Source organism: Pomacea canaliculata, linkage group LG2 (assembly GCF_003073045.1).
Source record: "Pomacea canaliculata isolate SZHN2017 linkage group LG2, ASM307304v1, whole genome shotgun sequence".
Lineage (NCBI taxonomy): Eukaryota > Metazoa > Mollusca > Gastropoda > Architaenioglossa > Ampullariidae > Pomacea > Pomacea canaliculata.
Genome location: NC_037591.1, coordinates 10257770 through 10280016, shown reverse-complemented (window position 1 = coordinate 10280016; position 22247 = coordinate 10257770). Strand labels below are relative to the sequence as shown.

Sequence of the window (22247 nt, the reverse complement as noted above, 5' to 3'; positions counted from 1 at the left end):
TGCAGTACCACTTTCCACCAGCCATACTTTGAGTAAACACATACAAACTGGAAACATTTGGTACTGATGAAACATTTATTAGCTGAATACAATAGATCATAGTTTGGGAATCAACTTGGCGCAGATATAAATTATAAATTGTACTGTTACAATTCACTGTAGAATATAAACTGCATCAACTTTTAAAGTCAGAAATTCAGGACACAAGAATCTGCAGTTCTGATGGAGTTCTGACACGAGAAGACACCAAAATATCCAGACAGGAGCAGTGGGTAGACCCCTCAGTACGCCGCCTCAAACTTTGCTCGAGGGATGGAGAACGACTGTTCTGAAGATGAAGAGGGGCTAGGAGATGAGAGTTTGTCCTCTTGACGACGAGCTCTGCGCCACATGCAGGTGAAGACAGCGACACAAGCGATGGCTAGCGCCACCACGCCCGTCCCCAGCAAGATGGCCATCATCTGCACTTCCGGCTGCTGCATGCACACCTCCATCTCTCCTGCGTCCAGCTCTTCGCCTTGAAGAAAGAAGAAAAAGCATTTATGAGTCTTATCGCGGTGTAATTTTACAGCGACCCATCATGGTCTGATTTTTACATGAGTTCCAGATGCAATTTAGCAGGAATGGGCGTAGGGAAAGTGAATTACTATTTAAGCATGGGCAATCTTTATGAATTCTTGAAATCTTCGGGTTCATGACATTCTTTGAACATTTTCTGGAGGTAGAAAACTTTATGAAAAACGATAAAGTTTGAAAGGCTTCAAGTGATAATAAGCCCAGTACTTACTGTTATCCTCCAGTGTTTCGCCAGGCATCTTGACCCGCACCTGGCCGGTGAGGACCACCTCTTCCTCGGTAGCTCTGCGCTGACGCCTCAACCGGTTATTGGCGATATCCGTTTGACTGTCGCACATCACCTGGCAGAGAGATGATTCATGAGAATTCCATCGTTAATGCGGACTAACTGCAGTGCACACCAGAAATATTAACATGGAGAGGTTGCTATGCAAGGATATCAATAAGATAAATGGTAATGTATGTACTATAAAACTTCGGCTCGTTTGCCTACCATCCATCTTTAAAACAAAGTAAACACTCGTGACCAGCGTAAGCCTATGTACTAACCGTCTGGCAGGCACCACTGCTTTCCTCACACATGAAGACGACGACTCTGAAGTACACTATATCCCCAGTGACGAACTTGAAGGCGAATATTGGAATGGTGACAGTCGTTGTAGTGTTACCGGCGATGGAGGAGAATTCCCGGATCACCTGGTGTTTTCGTGGACACCTGTCAAAAAAGGTATACTCAGTGTTACTTCTGCGGCAGATGAACAAACAAGCAAGCGAAAAATGTTCAAAATATAAGCATATCGGATAAGATTCAGATCCTGTGAGGAATTTCATGCAGACTTTCTGTCGGCTTTAAAAATAGGACTGCTTTCATGGGATTACCTTCTCATGCTGTCCAGAATATTTAACTACGAAAGGAATTTTTGCGAGGCAGAACATTCAATCCCATGTACACTAAAGACTATACATATTTAAAGCCATCTTGAGTAAAGATATTAGAATTACTGATGTTCGGGTGTACCCCGCGTGTCGACTTACCCGTTTTCCACAAGGGCGAACGTATCTCTGCCGTTGCTGGCGCTGGCTGCATGCACTCTGTAGTAGGTGAAAGCTAGAGATTCAGAACAAACATGTTTCTTCGTGGTTAAAACATTTTAAACCTCCAATGCGGGGGAAACTACCATGGTCATTTCTAACTGTTACTTGCAGTCACCTGAGGAAGTCTCTAGGCACGATGGCCTTTTATCTTACCACAAACCAAGCCATCCCGACAATCTAGCAAGGGAAGAATGCTCACCTGCGTTATTCTGCATTTTGACGACTAGGTTGAGCTCATCGCCGACAGTTACGGTTGAGGTTTTGTGTAGGTTGGAGCCGTTTTTGTCCTTAACCTCGAAGATGAGTGGAGTAATGTCCTTCGAGTCTTCCGCTTTGGTCAGGTTCCCGCTGAAAGATAGAATTAGGATGAGCAAATTTATCAGCTTTAAATGCATGGTACAACTATTAAGAAACCATTGCTAAAATACCGCTATCAAAAAAAAGTAAAGAGATTTTGTCATTAAAAAAGATTTATTCTGAGGCAGGAACGAACACAGTGAACGGAAAGAATTTACCCGTTCAAAAGTTGGGTGTCTTGTGACACCCTCAATACAAGGCACAGCAACTAATGCATGGGTGAAGGAGGTGGGGGGCATTATATGGATGGGTAAATAGTCTTTCGACATGCAGGTTACCTGTCTATGTACGGCTGACCCACTTGCAGCTCGACCTGACCCGTCTTGGAGAAGACGCACGTGGAGGTCAGCAGCTGGTCGGTGTTGAAGACAATCTGTGGTGTGTACTGTATGACCACATCCATCTGGTACAGTCGGCTGCCATTCTGCAGACAAAACGCATGTGGTTGACTATTTGTACGCGACTTCCTGTTAATAAATAAATTCTAAAACTTGGCCACAGGTACGGTGGTTAAAAAAATACACCTAGTTATTAAGTAAAAACATTGTGAAGAGCTCCTGGAATTAGTCCAAATTCCATAGTGATTAGAACCATAGCAAAGCCATACACTCATTCTCAGGTACACACTTACAATTAATGTTGATATCATGCCACAATACTTGTCTCCAGAACCGAACGGGACGATGGTGTGGAAGAGTGGTCCGGTCGGGTCGCTAATGTTTTCTTTCAGTCGACACTCGTCCACGGGGTTGAAGCGCGAAGCTACGATGCCTTGGAACCCAGGGAAGGGTCTGACAGCGATCTCCATTCCATGCAGGTAGCATTTTACTTCCACTAGAAACAAGTCAGTGTGGAAAGATGTTAAATATGCTTACTAGCTTTTAGACTGCAGTAAACAAGCTCCTGAATACTCATCTGAGTAAGGTTATTACAGAAACTGTTTCTCATCGAAAACCGCCGAAGTACGTGCACAAAATACTGCAGCCACAGTAAAATATTTTATATTTAATTCTACACGATTGAAGGATAAATGTCCATCGTGTACACCTTATGAAAAATTGAACACTAAGGCCAGATTTGAACTTCAAAGTTCACGTATGGAGGGAACACAAGCCCAAAGTTCGGCAAAGTTAAGCACAAGTTGAACTATGTTTTTTCAGCAATACTTACAACGCTTTCTTTGACATCTCTCTCCTTGGAAGGCATCTTGACAGAAGCAGACACTTTCATTTCGGACCACGCGGCACAGTCCTCCGTTCTCGCAGAAACTGTCGTTCGTGCAATTTCCTTCAAGTGCTGTCAAATAAAAAAAATCTCCATTGACTAACATAATGCTAACACTACATTTGTCCCTTGGGAACAATGGCCTGGGAAAAATACGTAGTTTATGCGAAAGATGCGAGTATAAATTGTATCTTAACACTTACTCTTTTCGTCCACGCACTGTCCGAATATCGCAGAATGGTTCTCTTTGCACGCGCATCTCCCCTCCATGTCGCAGAAGCCATTAGCACCGCAGCTCAAGCCTTGCCGACGGCAGTCGAAAAACCCGTTTTTGTTTGCTGTCGTCTGTAGCAGACGACCAGTGAAGACTGCTGAAACACATTTTAAAAAATACATGCGAACACAAATTCAGAGTACAAGTCAAAACTAAAGGTTACTTCATCAGCGAGCAGAGTATGTCCGAGGACGGGATGGCTTAGTCGAGGCGCTATGGCAAGAGTTACGGATGACTACACTCTTCCAGGACCGTTCAAAGAGGACAAGCTATGAAATAACTAAAAGCAAAGATTATAATCAAGCTAGCATCTCGGCAACGTACAGTTGTACAATGAAAAAAAAATTCCACACTTAATAATTCAATAAAATTCAACCTGAGCACGCGACAGTTACCAGACACTAGTCTGGCAAAATCCTCCGGGTCAGGAGGACGGAGGACTTAGAAAGTTAACCATACTAGTATCAAAATGATTCTGCCAACACATCCGTTAAAGTGACTTGCTTACCTGCAAGCAGAGCCAGCAGGACCGTCGTCGTACACTGCCTTTTCATCTGAAACAAAAATGGTAGACAAGGTTACATTACAATAAACAGCAAGCGATCACCCTCGGGTTGTTTAGCCCTTAACGAAAACCTACGAAAATACACAGCTTACTCTTCGTCTATTTTCCGATAAGTTGCAACTTATAAAGCTCTTTTTTTTAACTTGAAAACTCGCTGTGCCGACAATTATTTACGAAAACCTAACCTTCGAAAAGGTTCTTGAATAGCCGAGCCTTGGAACAGCTTATGGCGACGACCAGTACAAAACAAACAAACAACAGGTGACGACGGGTCCAACGAAACGACTGCACAATGCCACTCCTGCCACCCGACTTATACCCTTCGCTTGACTCCTGCTCACGGAGGCAGGGGGAGACCAGGTGTTGGGGGTAAAGCTGTGAGTGAACTCCATGTCCCTGCTGTTAGCTTGAAAATTGCGTGCATTACACTTAGTTTCTTAAATTTCGTTTTTCCGTGCATTTGCCTTTTTGTGAGATAGCCACGTAGTCGCCGAAAACTATTCACTCTTCCATATCATACCCCCATCCGACTACCCCAAAACACACAGACACACATCTTTTTGACCTAAAATGTTTGAGATCCACTAAAGATATTGCATTTATTTGACTCTAAATTTTCTTTTACATGCGTTTTATTTTCTTTGCTTTGTAAACATTTTAGCTTTCTTAAAATTGACAATTATTTCAGCCTACACAATGCCAGCTCGACTCAGTGAATAAATCATTTCAGTCTGAGCGACCTGCAGAGACGTGGGCTGTCGAACAACGAGTGGATGATAATGTAGACTGTATCATCTCTGAAGACTTGCATGAATACTTCCAAAAATATAATTAAAATGTCATTAACGTGTTGATGGGAATCCCCTCATCTTTCTAGGGACATTATCCTGTGCAGGTCAAACACAGGTTCCCTATGGTAACAATGAACAAGCTAGAACAAGAGCAAGAATAAATACTAGCAATACAAGTTTTCTCGTTATTTTTGTTTTCCAGTAACTTTATAAATGCCATATACCATTACTGAAGGCATGACAGTAAGCTTGTGTGCTCGAAATTATACCCTGTTGGAAGCAGTTTCAAATAAAGCAAGCAGCCAACGAACTAATCAATCTTTTCTCCAACTTTAACAACCAATTTTGTATTTGATGTTCGTTCGCAGTCTTTCTTTGAATTCTGTTGTCCCTTTTTGTCATTTTCCCTCTCTCTTTCTGACACACACACATACACGCTCGTGCTAGCACAAGTGTGAGCTAGAAAGCTGACATTTCTGCAGCTCCAGTTCACCGCCAACTCCACCCTGCCCCCAGCAGCACCAACATTGTCCCCCACATCATGTCGTCTGCCGTGTAGTCGTTTCCTCGGGCCATGCGCGCTTCTCGAGATCACGTCTTACCAAGAGTTTGGGGGTAGAGGGGGTATGAGCGGGTGTGGGGTTCTTAGAAGGAACTCAAAAGACATTGAAAACCTGATCATCTAAATCGCATGACTCCAACAGTCATAGCAGCTCTCCTACCCCTTCCTCCCATCCAACCACCATTGAACTGCTTCCCCCATCCCTTCCACGCTTCCCTTTATTTTTTGTGGTTTCTCGACTTTTCGCATATCACGATCTACTTTTGTCATGCTCGGGTGAGTTGATTGCAGCACGAGGTTTACTGGACAACTGTTAGCAAGGAAAAAAAATCTACTTTCTTAATTTTGAGACAAATTTAAAAACTGACAAATTTGACTTACACCCATTTCATGTTGTCATTTATTGCCTGAAGAATAATAATGATGATTATAATAGGAAATTTATATAGCGCATTTTCCTATTCGACAGAAAGCTCAATGCTCTTTACGAAAGAAAGGTGAGGAAACAGAGAAAAATATGTCCATGATGACAGACATACGAGAGAGGGACTTCAGACTGTAAAGCACATTGCTGCCAGTTAAGGCTCTCGTGATATCGTAACAGCTGCATCAACCGTCGAGTAAATTCATGGAGCAACTGGAGAAAAGAGATCAGAGTTAATTCTATTGTTGATATTGATCAAAAAGCAAAGCGCAGATGTGCAGAAGCAATCACTAGTCGTCGAAGTGGTCCATAAAAAGAAGCAACAAGGCGAAGGCACAGAAAAACAAGTGGTGTAACTGAAGCAAAGACCAACTGTAAACACAAAGCTGAGATTAGTCATCCTCTAACCAGTTAGACGAAGGTACATCACTCAGTAATTGTGTTGTCTGAATATTTTAGTGTACGCTTGTTGGTGTGCGTGTCTCTGTTCAGTTCGCTTCACGTGCAGGGCAGCAGCCTGTTGTTCCTGTTGCTTTCGCCTGCTGCATCGCTGGGTGTGCAGCTTACGTCAGCCCCTGCAGCAGGCAGCACGACAATCGAAACTCACATAAAATATAAAGAATCAGGTGGCTGGTTTCATCAAAAACAAAAAACCAAGTGCCTGGGGTTTTTTCCAACGTTGTGCTGCCCTTTCCTGCAGCGTAAAAGCCTTTCGGATATCGTATTTCATTCGTTGATATTTTGCGGGAGAGGATCTCTATGAAGCCAAAGATGTTCTAACGCTGTAGCCTAATGCATGAAACCAGAAGGTATCTACAGATGGCATTTTCATTACATGAGTGAAAGTGCGGGGCTAGGGGATGTAAACTTCGCGTTTGTAGCTTCACACGGCGACTCGGGGTTGTAAACAAAATAATAAAATAAAATCAGTTAAAGAAAAAAAGGCATATGGGCGAGAAAGCCGTAAAGATCGTGAGCCGCAGGTAGCATCAGAAGCCATGTCTCCTGGTGAGTACGGCAAGTTCTTAGGTGATGGTCGTCATAAATAAATTTCTCGCCAACTCTGGCATAAATACGCCCTACGTCTAAAATGTTCTTATAAATATTATTGAGAGAGAGGAGCGGAGAACAAGTCAGTCAAAGAATGAGAAAAATACTGAGACGACTATCATTCTTATCTCCTCCTTTCTTAGACAGGGCTGCATCTCTCCTCAACCTCTTCATAGCTTTTATCTGCTCTGCGAACACACGACGCGTTGACTGCCTGTCAGGCGACAGGACATCGCTACTACATTATTAGCAAATCAATTTTTTTTAATTTGGTCTGGGCACATTTTGACATCGATATCATTTCCGTGGACACCCTCTCCCCTAAAAGAGCGAGGGAGGGCGAAGAGTGGAAGGTAGAGGCGCTCGCGGTAGCGAGTTACACTACATTCATTATCTCCCTCACTGCTGTAAACCGTTGGCTGCGTCTTGCCCATGCTGTTCGATCTATTCCGGTTACTCACAGACCACTGACAGCCTGTCAGGAGAGGGGACATAACCAGGGTCCCTAGTTATGAAGCGAGAGTCAGTCGTTCCCCATCCTCTCGAGGCAACATGGGGAACACAAGTGAAGCCATCTTGTTGTCGTAGTTACAATGTTATGTCCAGCCTAGTGGATATTAATGTTTCTTTACACTTATACATCAAGTTGTAAATGATTGGAACAATTAAATTACTTCCCACTTTTTAGCCACAAAACCCTCTGTAATGGGCTGGAAGGTAGCCTGAAAATATCAACACATTTGCATGTAAGAAAAATCACTTTAATGAAATTCACTTTTTAAGAATGCTATAATATTAAAACTATATCATTAATTTAGTGTATTTAACTCATTAAGATTTTACATGTAAATCTTTCAATGGTTTGTGGTGTTCTAAAATTTATTACTATCTGAAATTTCTCCATCATATTAACATTATATGTAAGCAAGTTTTTAAATATTTACTTTTGTTTGATCAGATTTTAAATATGATTTCTTCTTGCTGTAAATCTTAAAATCTCCAAATGTAATTTGCAGGTGTGCTGAAATGCCTCACACTGATCGATGGACAAGTACATTTATCAAAGTGTTTACAATTTCACTTACAAAGTATATCATTTAAAAAAAAAACCCCTATCTAAATGCGTATCAGTAGCACGCGCGGGTACTTACACATGAATTTAAAAGACTTGTCAGAATCGTTCGTCTCTCGGTTGGTTCACCTATTGTACGAGACTGAGATTAAGACTGAGTATAAGGTCACTACTTCTACAAATGAGAAGAAATTTTCGGGAACTGGTTGTGTAAACACACATACATTCCATGCTTTTTCTGCTAGTTTGCCCCTCTTTACCGCCAAACTCAGGGAAATCTTCTGCGTAGAAACAATAAAAGTGTTTGAAAGAGACACGTCTACAACCGAAATTGGGCAATCAAAACATCTGCTGCAAAAAAAAGATGATTTGTTGACAATCTAGTTCATCTTCCTTTGTCACTGGGTCGCTGTCCTTTCACTAATCGCTCAATACCCAGCCCGGTTGTCACGACAAACACTTCCGTAGCAACGCCACGTACACTACCGGCCATTTTCTCTGCCACCCGTATATGCGAGCGATCGTCAGCTGAACGACAGACGAGTAGGACCAATATCAGTTGCATGATTTTCAGCAAGCAAAGAGCCAGGACGCATATTTCTCGGACCCGAATGAAAAAAAAGTATCCAGCTCTTCCATCGATCTGGTCCAGGTTGTAAAGCGCCGCCCCTAGCAGCATCGGAAACCATAAGCTCAAGGGGTCCACCAAGTTTGTCTTGATCCGACTGTGATACAGGGGGTCAATCTATCGCAATGCTTGACTCGTCTTGCATGGCGCTGTCAGCGCATGCGCACATAAGCCAAGCTCCACGCTCGCCGAGGCGAAAACAGAGTGCGGGAGATCATGCCCACATATAGGGTCATGACCCCTAACAATGGCAATGACTCTTCGCCATAGCGTGCTACATACGACCACATGCGTGCAGGCAAAGCCGCCATTTTCAAATGTGTGAGTCTACACTTTTCCCAACAGAAAAGCTTCTCAAGCGGTCAATTTCTATACTGATACATGTGTTCGACGCTTCGATAACAGTACGTATAATTTGTATACTCTATATTAACATAGTTATTGAGATTTTAACTACAGAAATGTCCAAATTTAATGCAGAATATCATTCTAAGAGAAAAAAGATTAAGAGTACACATTAACGCAATAAATGCACAAGTTTTCCAGACAGAGGTAGAAATCGTGCTCAGCAGTTCTGAACGCTTGCATTTGATAATTCTTTAGCCGTTAGCAATGGAGAGAATTTGGAGCTGTCAGAATTTCCTCAAATTGCGATTACGAAAGTGGAACGTAACAGAGCTTCGACAGTTCCGTCTGTTTACTGGTACGATAGCGTTAAAATGCCAGGTTTCTTCGGGCAGTATAATATTTTTTCTCTTATTTATTGTGGGTTTGTTTTTGTTTTTGTCTTGCAAGTCCTGGGCTGTGTGTGAACTATGCTGATTATTAGGCTCATAACCTTTCATGTTTATTTGTTCAAGAAGCAGTGTTTGTATGGTAAAGGATTTTTGGTGTAAAATGTACTTGCTTTGTCACATATTGCTGATAATGTTGACAGATTTGGTCCTTTGGACTCTTAACTCTGCCTCTCAATTTTTATATTTTTTTAGGCTAGCTTAAACGACTTTTTCAAACACCAAACTTTCCACTGCAGCAGCTAATTAAGAATATTTGTCAAAGAGCAGCATAAGGATTGTGTTCCCAGTGGTGAACCAAAAAAAAAACTTATATAGATAGCCCATTGACAACTGATTGTGACTGGAAGTATCATTTCAGACAACTTTAATGGTCTTTTTCAACAACAAATCATAATAACTGCATAATGGTCAATAATTTATTTTACTGTTATTCTAGATAGCTGGCTGCTGGCATTTTAAGATGAAAGTGGTCACAGGGTGTGCAACTTCCCACTACAATCTATTGAACCAGATGCAAGCTTCATTAATTAGAGCTATAAAGCTGATTCCTCATGTCCTATGCTTCCAGTTCTCCTGCACAAGTCATTAAGTAAGTGCAATTTACTTTTTGATTCATAATATTCATAATCCTTGTGCAGAAAGAAAATTTATGAAGCATGTGACCATTAATGGTCAAATGACTTCTATGTTATTATGTGCTGCAGATTTAAGGAAGGAGAAAAAGATAATACCTGAACTGTTTGAACACAGTCATTACACCACAGATAGTGTAGCTTTTGTTGTGATGCTGCACTATAAGAGTGTGTTATTATTATACTTTTGATCTTGATTTGTGAAATCTTATTTGCCTTCTATATTTATTTCCATGCAGGTAACTACCAAGAATCTAGCTGAATCTGCAAGGACAAAAATGTCGGAGGTGGAGAGTGATGACAAAAATGCTCCCACTCAACCAAAAAGGATACGGATAACTCCGATTAGATTTCGGTCTGTTTTCATTTCCTCTGCTTAATTTTAGGGAATTTTTTTTGGTGGACATCATGTAGGGACACAAGGCTGTGTCCTCTTTCTGGTAAAATAGCATACAGTGATAAACAAGTTTTGTACAATAACAATAAAATGTTCTTTAAAAAAATTTTAACAACCTATCAGCAGCTGACAGTTTTAAATGTACTAAGCTGAAAAAAGTTTATGCAAATGTATTCATTTGACACAGGGATGCACAGCTAACAGCGAAGGAGAGAAGGATGCCGAGGAATCACTATATGCTGACCATTCAGTTATGCAGCAATGTCCACCACCATTGCCATACTCTTTGCCACTAGTGGTTGGCACCATCTCAAGGTGTCCCAAGTAGCAGCTTTCAAAAAGGACTGTTTCACCTTTGCCTTCACACCCCAGCGCCTTCCGATTCCATTGTCTGGTTTTCAGCCTGCCAGCATAAAGACCCATAACCCCTTGGAAGGTAATTTAAAGCCATTTTGTTTATAATCATTTTAGCTTTTTTTCTTCTTACCCTTGGCCAAGAGTTATGAACAGTGCTTTTATGAGTTAAACTGGAAGCGGAAAATCCCAGCCTTTTGCCATAGTGAAAAAATTTGAAACAAATATGGATCACATATCAGATAGATATGACAAATGGTAAAGATTAACCAAAATTAATGGTATTTTCCAGGCATTGTGAACTATAGCAAAGCTAGAAAAGATCATTATTTTACATGTTTTCTGCTATTGTGTTCTTAGGTTTGAACTAAACTAGAGAAAGTTGGGATGCAACAACTGTCTCTTCTGGAAGAGATGAAGAATGATACAAACAACCTTAAAAGGATGTTTACATGGATGGAGGAACAAGAACAGGAAAGGCAAATGACACGGGAAATCTGCCAGAGGGGTTCCAGTCTCGCTTAACAATCAGCAGAAGATGTAGAGAGTCTTGAGGGAGATATGAAGACAGACCCATAAAAAAGGACATGCTTGGTATGTGCTTTATTCTGATTTGTTAGTAGGAGGAGTCAAATCTTTTTATCTGATTCCCTTTAAAGGTTTCCATACCATACCATTCATTGTATAAAACTAATGACATGTTTGCAGTACTAAAAAGTAATAAAGGCATTGTTATGGTGGCATTGATTAGAGCAGATAGTAAATTTTCTGTACCCACTTTGCTTGGTTGTATGAAACTTCCTGAATTGTTGCTGTCTTTTTTTTTTGGGGGGGGGTGTCTTTAAATACTAGTTGTCATAACAGGTATTATAATGTGCCCACTGCAATTTTTTTTAAATGATGTGTATTTATTTTTGTCTGTTTTCAGGAATGCCATTCGGTGATGCGTCGGGCTTCACATTAAAGCATGTAGTGAGGGGCATTCTATCTGTGCTATTTTCAACTGAGTTGGCCTGATCTTACAACTTCAATGGGACTCAAGAACCACCCCTTCATTTTACAAACAGTTCAGGGTAAGGATTTAAATATTTGACTCTGTGTGTGTGTGTGTATACGGTACATTAATACATGCCTGTCATAAAATAGGACTGTTTGGATTGTTTCTTTATCTTTAGTTATGAACCTTAACCTTTGACTCTGCTAGGTGCAGACAAGAATTTTCATGAGTCATAAAAAAAAAACATGACAGGAAGATAAATCAGGCCTGGAGAACTGTCCCTACTCATTTTATTGTGATTGAATTACATTGCCAAAATAAAATATGGACACATGTTTACGCAATTTCTAGTGACTGTAGTCCTTTAATCAGCTGGTTAACACTGTGTAGAAAGGAATTAAAATGACAGTTTATAGACATCTTTACAGTTCCCATGTATTGGAATTGTTTTTGAAATTAGAATTTCCAGAGTTTTTCTGCCTATAGAAATTCTAACTGAAATTCAAATGCAGTTCCACTTGTAGTTCCTTTCTGTTTATAACGCTTTAAAATTTTTATGCACTTTACAGAGCGGTCCGGTGGCGCAACGGTTAGCGCTGTTAGCGCCTGTCACCAATACAGTGAAGGTTGGCTGCCCTGAGTTCATTTCTCGTCTCGGGCACGTTGTTCTTTCTCTGCACGTGGCATCTGTTTACAGGGCTGGCTGCTTGCCGTGATATAGCCTTAGTTGCTGACACGGCGTAAAACACCAATTCCCCCCCCCCCCCCATGCCACTTTACATATCAGTAATATTTGCTTGTACCTCTTTTTGTTTCACATTATATTCTGGATTTAGGGTCAGTAACCTACAATTAAGTGATTACTTTTTATGCAGACCTCATATTCTTATATTTGTTCTATTTTTAGATGCTGCAAGAAAAAGTTATCCTGAAGCTACGGATGCTGACTTGCATGCATCAACTTGGTTAGCTGGTGCTAGGGATCAAGAGAATGGCAGAAGGGAAAGGGTTGAGCACAGCCTATACGTCAGTTAATTGTTCTGGGGTGGAGGACAAGTAAAGCTGTGCAACTTTCTACCTACAGTTGTAAAATTCTTGTACATAAACCTGCATATACTAAATCTGGATTTATATAATTATATAAAACTGTGCTGTGATTATTATTTACTCTAACCCATTAATTTATCAATGAGGATATTTTCACCCGATCCAATAAGAGATGTGTGTGGTAAATTCAGAATCATTTATATGTTTACAGTTCTTTTCTAATACCTTCTAAAATTCTTGAACATAATTGTGTTTCAAACATGTGTTTGATGGTTTCCTTTTCTTAGTGATAAAGGTGCAATTTAAAATTTTAATCTGTTTTAAAAGATTGTAGTTAATACCATAAGCTGCAATCCAACCTAGAACCTTTTATAGTTAATTTCATGACTTTGATTTATTTTTAGAAATGTCTATTAAAGCATCACTCTTTTTTGACAGCAATTCAGTTCATACTTATCATTTGATATATTGTCATAGATCTTTGAACCTTTTCTTTGGGAAAATGTAATTAGTGTTAAGGAAACTGCAATTTAATTTTAATTGTTTTGTCAATGGATACATGGTTTTGCATCGTTCTACAACTTATAATTAAATAACGAATGTTGCATTAATATATCAAGAGGAAACATCTTTTATGTATGCAAACAGACAATGCTTTAAAAAAAATTTTATATATTTTTAAAATTATTTTTTTTATCAGTTTGCTTTTTATCCTTATTTATGATAACATTTTTACCTTGATAAATGATAAATTGTTTATGTATACAAATGAGACAATGCTTTAAAAAAAATTGTATATTTTTAACATTATTTTTTTATTAGTTTGCTTTTTATCCTTATTTGTGATAATATTTTTACCTTGATAAATGATAAATTGTTTATGTATACAAATGAGACAATGCTTTAAAAAAAATTTTATATTAAAAAAATTTTTTTAGTTTGCTTTTTTATCCTTATTTTACCTCAATAAACGCCAATAAATAACAAATCATGTTTGTTTGTTTTTTTATAAACATTTTGCACCTTTTGTGCACTCTTTTGCTGCTTGTTATATATATATAATTATTGCAAAATACACAAATTATTAATCCATTTGATATTGGTATTTTTTAGGAATTTTGGCATGTCTTGATTTAGAAATATGTAAATCAGGATATGCCGAAATCCCTAAAAATACCAATAATCTGAAGATATAAATAGTGGGATATATAAAAAAAAAAAGATGGGACGTACCCATGAGCCATCAGGGTTGACTAGCGGTCACAAGGGGGAGAGAAGCGTCCCACGCTTGTTTCACAGGTAAAACCGACATGACCCCGTTGTTACGGCCCGGTTTCACTTTCGCTATGGGTCGGACGCCATTTTGCCACATGGCCCCCGGATACTCAAGACATGTCCCCCACCTGTAGCCAATATTCCTTTGCTGCTGGGGGCTGTTGCCATGTGTCGCTGGGGATGTCCCACAACTAACACGGTAAGCCGAAACTGGCTCTTGCCGTAATGGTTCCTGCTAGCCGGTTCCCTAACCGTATGATTGTGCGGAGGGTGTGGGGTGTGTTTGCGGGATTTTATTAAAATTTATTACTGAAAATGAATGTTTTACACATCTGTAAACACACACTTTCGGAAATGCTTGCGCCAGGGAAACGAGAAATATCACCAGTGAATATCTGTAATGGTTCAGCATTTGAGACTGTGACAAAAGCTCGCCCCCTGAAATAGGTCAGGTGTCGTAAAATTAATTTCAATACTCTTATTTCTTTGTAGGGTTTTTGTTAAAAGCATGTGGCATGAAGTGTCTATAAATGCAGTTTAAAATATAACTGCTCATCTGCTTCTTATGCCTGTGAAAAGTCGACAAGTTACAGAGTGTCAGTGAAATCTAACGGCTGTACGGTCATGATTGAACAGTTTTCCAGTTTCAAGCAAAATTTATCTATTCCTGTAAATCTGTTCGTATTCATGGATTCTAAGCAAATATTTAATTTTAAAAATATCTTTCGGAAAACCATTTTTTTACACACTACCTCCGTCGTCTCTCAGACAAATAATTAAATTATTAAGCGATTATCTCGGCGATCAAAGTTTCCGCAATTTCGGGACAAAATACCATGACAACTGTATGAATTCAGATCCCATACATTGTTTGGCAAGAATATATATTGACACATAGTTTTGTGTGGATATTATAGAAATTTGTTAAGTGAAAAGTTTTATTGCACCCCGAATGTTCGAAACTTCGTAGTGTGAATAGAATATATGTCAAAAGTGACCCACCCTATACCGGCTATTTTCTTCCTCGGCGTTTATACCCTTTTCACGCATTCGAAAGCATGCAAAAACAACACAGAGAAATCCAGTATTATCCTATAAGCTTTATTGATTTAGTTTCACGTTCAACAAAGTAAAAATAAAGATGTAAGAAAGGAGAATTTTGTGTGTGAACAAATATGCGGTGCTGTCTTTATTAGAGAATTGTGTGTGTGTGTGTGTGCCCATGGGTCTACATGTTAATAATGTGCATGCATATGTGTCTGTTTGTTTGTTTACAGACGTTCATGTGCAAGTGGTGTGGAACATGGTTCTGCAAAGAATGCTTACGAGGTGCTTACGTTGGTGTTGCCACGGAGACGCTGAAATGCCGTGTCTGCAACCAAGTACGTAACGAGTGAAGCATTAGCAATACACAACACTCTACTACTACTTCTTGTTCCCATTCGCCCCCAGTGGAGCATAGGGCCGCAACCACACCCCGCCATCAGACCCGGTTCTGGGCGTCCCTTTCCAGCTGGGTTCATGTCATGCCAGCTGTCTCCGCCTGTCTGTGGACCGATCTCCTACAACACTATACAGTTCTGCATTATTACGTACATGAGGCTTCATTTCCTTCTAGCATTAATCGGTGTGTGCAGCTATAAATGGTACAGGAGTACTGCAAAAAAAAAAAAAAATAGACCAAATCCACAGCTGGGCTTTTGTACTCGAAAGCTTAGGCAAAAATATAATCTGATGAAAGTGTACACACACTACACAGCGTACACGAGAGCCTACATGCATCGCATGTTTTCTGACAGCATCAAACCTTCTTAAACAGATTATTTAGAAATACAAGTTTATAACAAAAACAACGGCATTTTTATTTACTATCCTCTTTTTTCTTTTGAACACAGGCAAAGTGTCAAGGTACTAAAGTCGACTTTCTTCTCAGACCGCCTCCTAGCGCTGAGGACTCAGGAAACAAGAAGGGAGGCAAATCAGCAAGCAGTGCCAAAAGCCGCAGTGCTTCCCCTTCTAAATCAGCGAAAGTCAGTAAAAGTTCAAAGTCTAAGGGAAAGAAAGGTGGTAAAAAGAAGGCGGGCAAGAAAAAGAAGAAGTGAAGCTTTCTGGGTAACATAAGGCCAGATTTGAACTACGAACGCAATCAGCAAATTTTTGTGTTGTGGGAAAGGAGGAGCACGATCCTGATTCTGATAAACATCACTTATTTACCTCTTTTTGCTCTATTTCATTGTGCATCAAATTTTTTCTTTACGCAAATGTCATGATTATGAAAAATTATTTTCTTTGACTGATTTGTTCATAAATAAATTTTGATTTTTTAAACTTCATTCATTTTTTAATATAATTAATTTTTAAAATATTTATTCTTACACACACATAAATATATTGACGTTTTATATATATATATACTTTAACGTCTCTTTATATAATATAAATAATGTCAGAATAAATTTGTTAAATTATTTTGCATAATCTTTTATCCAACGTCATGAATTATACTTATTCACCAATTCAGTTTATATATCTAGTATAAAAGATGTGTATTATTTTAGTATGTGTTGACTGTTCTGCAAGCATGCTGCATTTATTGTCACTAAGAATTGGTATTCACTTGCGGAGGTTGCAGAAAAAATTTATATATATATAAAAGGATGAGAGATATATAAATATCATCTGTATATATATATATCTGCGTGTAGCACAGAGGCCAAAATACTTATTTGACTTTATTTTAAGCCCATGCCCTACTTCCTATAAAATGACTGTGATATAAAAGGTTCATTTTAAAATAGTTTAGACCACGAGCAATAATGTAAATACTGCCTATATTTTTTTCATATTATTTTCTTTTTAACACAGACATTTTGTTGTATGTCTCAATTTTTCATGGTCGCCAGATGATAGTTTTAATATGATATTTTGATAATAAACTTACACTGTTTAAAATCTCCATGTGTTTGTGAGCCTATAGTCCTTTAGTTCAGCGTGAGATGCAGTTTGGTGTGAATAGCTTCCTTCCGTTCTCGAGATACACACCTACATCACCGATCTCATTCGGAGGTCAAAATCGTGACGTCCCGTTCGTGCAGAAAGATGCCTGATTAACATATGATCCAAGTTTTCCCATTAGCTGAACTCTTGACAATGTGAATGTATCTAGAATCTTAATGTCTGTGTTTTTGACATTTTCCTGTGCATGCTATTGTTTGTGGGAGTGTGTCTGGATGTGTGTGGTGGGGTGGAGGGCAGGGGGGTTATTCACCCAGAATTAGTCAAACAGTATGCTGCACTACGTTTCACCCAGTCATAAAAAACCCACTAGACCTTTAACAACCGCACGTTTATGTACATCTGCATGCTAACCAGTGCGAGGATAGACACGGACACGCGTGCACGCATTCCCCTAGAAACCACTTCACAAGCAAAGGAAAAAAGTCACGTTTTCGTTTTGTGTGTGTGTGTGTGTGCGTGTGAAGAATGCTTACTGAATACATGCATTATGTCATCACTGCAATGGTATCAAAATCCTGCAAAGTTATCCGTCTCAGAGCTGTGAATAACAGCTTGGAGGAAAAGCCAACCGTCATTTTCTTATGTCGTTGTAATACACGAGAAAACTTCAACGGTACCGATAACATTACATAATAAATCATATGTAGTTTCTAAAGACAATAAAAAAACGCCCCAAAAACTTATTAGCCACGCCGACAGGATACAAACAGCCATGTCCTGAAATCCTGTGAAGAATAAATACCAGATCTCTGACACTTTTTTGCGCTGTTGAACGTAGGAGTCTGGAATCACAAATTTTAAAGACCATCAGGAGAGCAACCTTTTTTTTCAAATGACATGATTTAGTTCAGCATGCTTTCAAACATCGACACGCACAGAGAGGTCAAAACCAGGATATACTATTGTACATAGACGTACAAGGTAACGAGATAATCTGGGAGCACATGTTGAGGTCATCCTCCTAATGGTTTGAACTGTTTTCTGTGTACAACTGATCGTCGCGACGTGCAAACTTTTGATTCTTGTAAAAGTTATGGGAGGGGGTTATTCTCTCATTTATTAACTTTTCATAAAATTTGTATCTTTGTCTTAAAGGAATCCAGCCATTTAGAAAAAGTAAAACATCATTTGCTATTGGGTTGGTCTTTAATATTTCAGGCAGTCGTCTATCTACATCTACATCTCAGACATGATGCTGAGCGATTCAGACAGAATGGAGCGTCCTATTTTCCGCATGCACTCGCTTTCACCCGCGAACGGGTGTGAGCAGGAGGGTAACCTAGCATCTCTCTCTCTCGTCGGGTGCAAAGAACGCGACAGTTGCAACTGTCTGGAGCAAGCGGAGGAACGCAAACTCTTTACTGCGGTTCGGATCAGAAGAACAAGACAAACATTACACCCAAGCGATTTGCTCCTCATCTCCCCCTCCCTCCTCCCTTCCTTCCCTCGTCGCACCCCAACCCTGTTGTTTTATCGACTGCAAACTGCTCCGCCTGGCTGGTGGGGTGCATTTACGCCATCCTGACAAACACCTCATTGTTGATGGACTTTCCAAATGTTCGAGGCCTGCAGACACCGAGCATTGGAGTCTTGCAAAAGTTCAGGGGAGCAAACACTGTGATGACTGTACAGCTTTGCAAAAACGTGACAAAAATCAGTCCATCAAACAGTGATTCTGGAGCAGTTTCTTCTCTAATTTCTGAAGGATTTTAAAAATAATTTACATATATGTTCTCTGTGGTTCGTACGCTGGCCTGAGCACCCGAAAAAGCTGTACAGGTTATTAAGCTGCAAAATCCTAGTCAGCCACCGACAGAGGACTTTCCATGATCGTCTCCTGCAGGAAGTGACGTCGAAAAACCAATAGACCAGCAACTGACTAAAATCAAAACCCGTCAGTAAACACTCGGTTCTGGTCCACAGACTACACAGCCGTGCCGATAGCTCAGCACCATGGCAACTACATCACCACTCATTTGTACGAGAGTGCTCATTGTTTTCTCCTGCCTATTATTCATGAGTAGATGTTCAGGAACCACCAAAGAACCCTCGTCAGCAGACGATCGAAGAAAGTCTCAACATTGCCTGTTCGGAGGCAAAACGTACCCTCAGGGTCACAAATTCCAGCCTTATCCGTGCACGACTTGTCGATGCCATCGCGGTCACGTGACGTGCGCAGTGGAGGACTGTCAAGAGGAGCTCAACTGCTTGCGTCATGCGAACGAGACGTCACCACGAGCGGAGTCGTGTTGCTCCACGTGCCTGGAGTACGGATGCCGTCACACGGACGGGGTGCTGTACCGGCCTGGGGAGGTCATCTCGCAGGACGACTGTTCTCGCTGCTACTGTCCTCAAGAGGGTGGGCAGAGCACGTGTGATGTCACACACTCCTGCCCGCCAACGTTGTGTGTGGACTTTGAAATTCGACCTGGACAGTGCTGTCCGAGATGTCCTCGGGGTATGTAGTATGTACACTAAGTCGTCAAAATCTCAGTTTCTTTATGCCCATTTCATTCTTTATCTCTCCGTGTGTGGTGGGTGGCCCGGCGGGTGGGATGTATTAGGATTTGGGGGTAACTGGATTTAGGTTAGGTCGAGTAAACTGTGTAGTAGGACCCGTTGAAGTTGAAGATTGTTTATTTAGTTTTGCATCCAATTTAATTAGACTTGAATACTAAACTGAAATGGTCCGTTAATGTACATATTTTCCCTGCTCCCAAAGAGAATGTATAAAGAACGTAAAACTAAAGCCATAATCTTAGGGGTTTTTTTAAATTCACCTCTCAACCCGAACATCTTGCCAGTCTGTTTCGAAATTATTGAGGTCATGGTTCATTGGATAAACATGTTCTCTTCTATATTCGCTGATCTCTGCATTTTTCTGTGATCAAAAAGTAAACAAACGACTTTCGAAAAAGCAGATGTTATTTAAAGGAAAAGGCAAGTGTAACGATAGGTTAGGTTTAAACTATGAATACTGATGTTCGGAAACATTTCCTCTCAAAATTTCGGGATTTTTATCTATCTACAATCGCGTCTCGAACACAGATGTGCGCAGCTGCTCGGAGGCCGTCATGTTTTGTATTCTTTCGCAAAGAAAATAATTGGTGATGTATTTACTAAACTATTTGACAAAAAAAGGCTTTTTCCTTCAGGTCAGTCTTCTCCACTTCGCTCAGCTCTCCTTCGATTCACTCGGTTTCGAAATGACAAGACATGGTCCCCAGGTCCATGGTCCCAACATATTAACGACCACACTTATGAAAACATAGAATAAATGTTTGCACCGAATGGGTTACATGACAGTACTCGGCAACATAACATGGTGGTCTATTTGTACCAGCCCAGAGTTTTATTTTGACGTGAGTGTCAGCAAACGGTTGAATCCTAACCCGAACTCTTGAGCGAAAACGATTCACCATGATTTCTATCATTAAAGGTTAATGCTATTTCGCTTGCCTTTTCCTTTAAGTATTTGGTTTGCGATCAGACGAGACACACGAAGAACCAGACAGACATCAGACATCGGCAGATCTGAAGCTAAACGGCACGCGCCTTACACAGTGGCACCCGTTCGCTAGGCTCATACCTTCCTCGACACAACCCTGACACTCCTGTGGAGCGTTTAAAACAGGTAGCCCGCAGATGGAGTACGAGGCCAATGGGTAATACCCTCTAAGAAGCTGGCCGAGAGCCAGTACTTGATGCTCGCTAGAAGAAACAAGTGGCGGGAAATCGTATACCTCCTTGCTAGGGTCACGTCTGCTGCCGGCAGCTTGCAGGCAACAAACTTCGGTGGGAGTTCCATGTTTTCAAAATAAAAGATGACCATGGAACCAAAGACTGTCAACGTTCTTTGATGGAACTGTGGTGTCTTGGTTCCAGTCACTTAAGAAAACAATTGTCTTGGCTTTCTGACTTTGTGATTACACTATAATGTATACATTTCATTGTACTTAGTACACCCGGGTTGATAATAATATTAATAATAGATATTGCAATTTACCTAGTGCCAAATCACGTGCACAGAAGCATACACTAAGCACGACATAAAAACTAGGTTAATATGGCGTACATGAAGAAGAAATATGGGTAACAATGAGACTGAAAACAGAAGACAGTGAAGACAGAGGAACACAGAAACAACGAAAAGTTGGCTAATGAGTAATCAACATGAGGATATCGGCAGGCCTAATTATTTAAAAATGTGGGGATGGTTGAAAGAGAGGATAGGTTAATAGTATGAAAGCAGACACTATGTTTAACATAAATCCGTATTTATACACGTATGATGGACCACTTTTTTTTTTTTTAACTTTTGTACAAAAAGAATGAAGGGGTGGCACGGTAGCGCAGTGGACACCATTACCATGGGAATCATAAAGTCTGGCTTCAACTTTTCTCCTGCATTTTCTCTAGACCTGAAACTTGTTCAGACAGACAGACGGATAATAATACATTAAACGGATAAATGAGGCTAACCCTTTACAATTGAAAAGCAAAGGGTCTTGGTGCAAGTTGGAGCATTTGGGTAGCAAACGTTGACAACAGGGGCAATGTTTTGAAGAACAATTTTTTTCTAGTGCTAACCTTTCTGAAGTTACATTAAGCATTGTTTTATATTAACACTTCCATCCTGTTTTGTTTGTTGAAGGCTCGATTACATTAAGTGTTATTGTATGGTATCTCTTCCTTCTTTGTTCTGTTTGTTGAAGGCTCCAACTGTCAACATCAGTTATACATCATTGCACGTGGGGATGTTCTGGACATTGATGACCTCTCCTGTCGGTGTCGTCTGAAACGACGGGGAAGCAATTTCAAACTGGAAGCTAAGTGTATGCCCAGGTCTTTATAAATCGGAGAAGGGCTTGGAAACATTGCGAAGACCTTCGCCTCACATTTATTGGCTGACAGAATGCGAACATAAACTGTAAATACAAACGTATTGTGAAACATTTACAACCTATTTTGTTATTCGAGAATTTTCTCTGTGTCAAAAGCGTTAGACACGTGCAGCCTGTGTGAACCATAGTTCTGGCCAGTAGTAACCACGCCTGCACGTGAGGCGTCGAGTGGTTAAAACACTCGCTTGTCATCATTGCAGTTAGAAAC

At 40.2% G+C, this 22247-nt stretch overlaps 3 protein-coding genes across 4 annotated transcripts; 2 read left to right on the top strand and 1 right to left on the bottom strand.

The window, feature by feature from the left end:
* Positions 1-61: 61 nt before the first annotated feature.
* On the bottom strand, positions 62-4402 carry LOC112558099 (EGF-like domain-containing protein 1). 2 transcript variants are annotated; one of them, XM_025228300.1, is made up of 11 exons: positions 4277-4402; positions 4035-4080; positions 3456-3623; positions 3199-3324; positions 2660-2862; positions 2307-2452; positions 1871-2019; positions 1612-1684; positions 1126-1291; positions 788-917; positions 62-517 (listed from the first exon to the last, which is right to left on the bottom strand). In XM_025228300.1, exons 2-11 carry the CDS (start codon positions 4078-4080, stop codon positions 282-284), a joined length of 1443 nt encoding a protein of 480 aa, XP_025084085.1. In that variant the 5' UTR covers positions 4277-4402; the 3' UTR covers positions 62-281. The 2 variants fall into 2 exon arrangements, with proteins under 2 accessions (XP_025084085.1, XP_025084087.1); XM_025228302.1 differs by having other exon boundaries at positions 3456-3620.
* Positions 4403-8342: 3940 nt separating this feature from the next.
* On the top strand, positions 8343-17086 carry LOC112557084. Its single transcript, XM_025226713.1, has 4 exons — positions 8343-8655; positions 14275-14316; positions 15395-15499; positions 16013-17086. Exons 2-4 carry the CDS (start codon positions 14284-14286, stop codon positions 16217-16219), a joined length of 345 nt encoding a protein of 114 aa, XP_025082498.1. The 5' UTR covers positions 8343-8655; positions 14275-14283; the 3' UTR covers positions 16220-17086.
* Positions 17087-18461: 1375 nt separating this feature from the next.
* LOC112557494 (kielin/chordin-like protein) lies at positions 18462-22022 on the top strand. The gene is made up of 2 exons (XM_025227390.1): positions 18462-19593; positions 21851-22022. The coding sequence occupies exons 1-2, from the start codon at positions 19089-19091 to the stop codon at positions 21988-21990; spliced, it is 645 nt and encodes a 214-aa protein (XP_025083175.1). The 5' UTR covers positions 18462-19088; the 3' UTR covers positions 21991-22022.
* Positions 22023-22247: the final 225 nt, after the last annotated feature.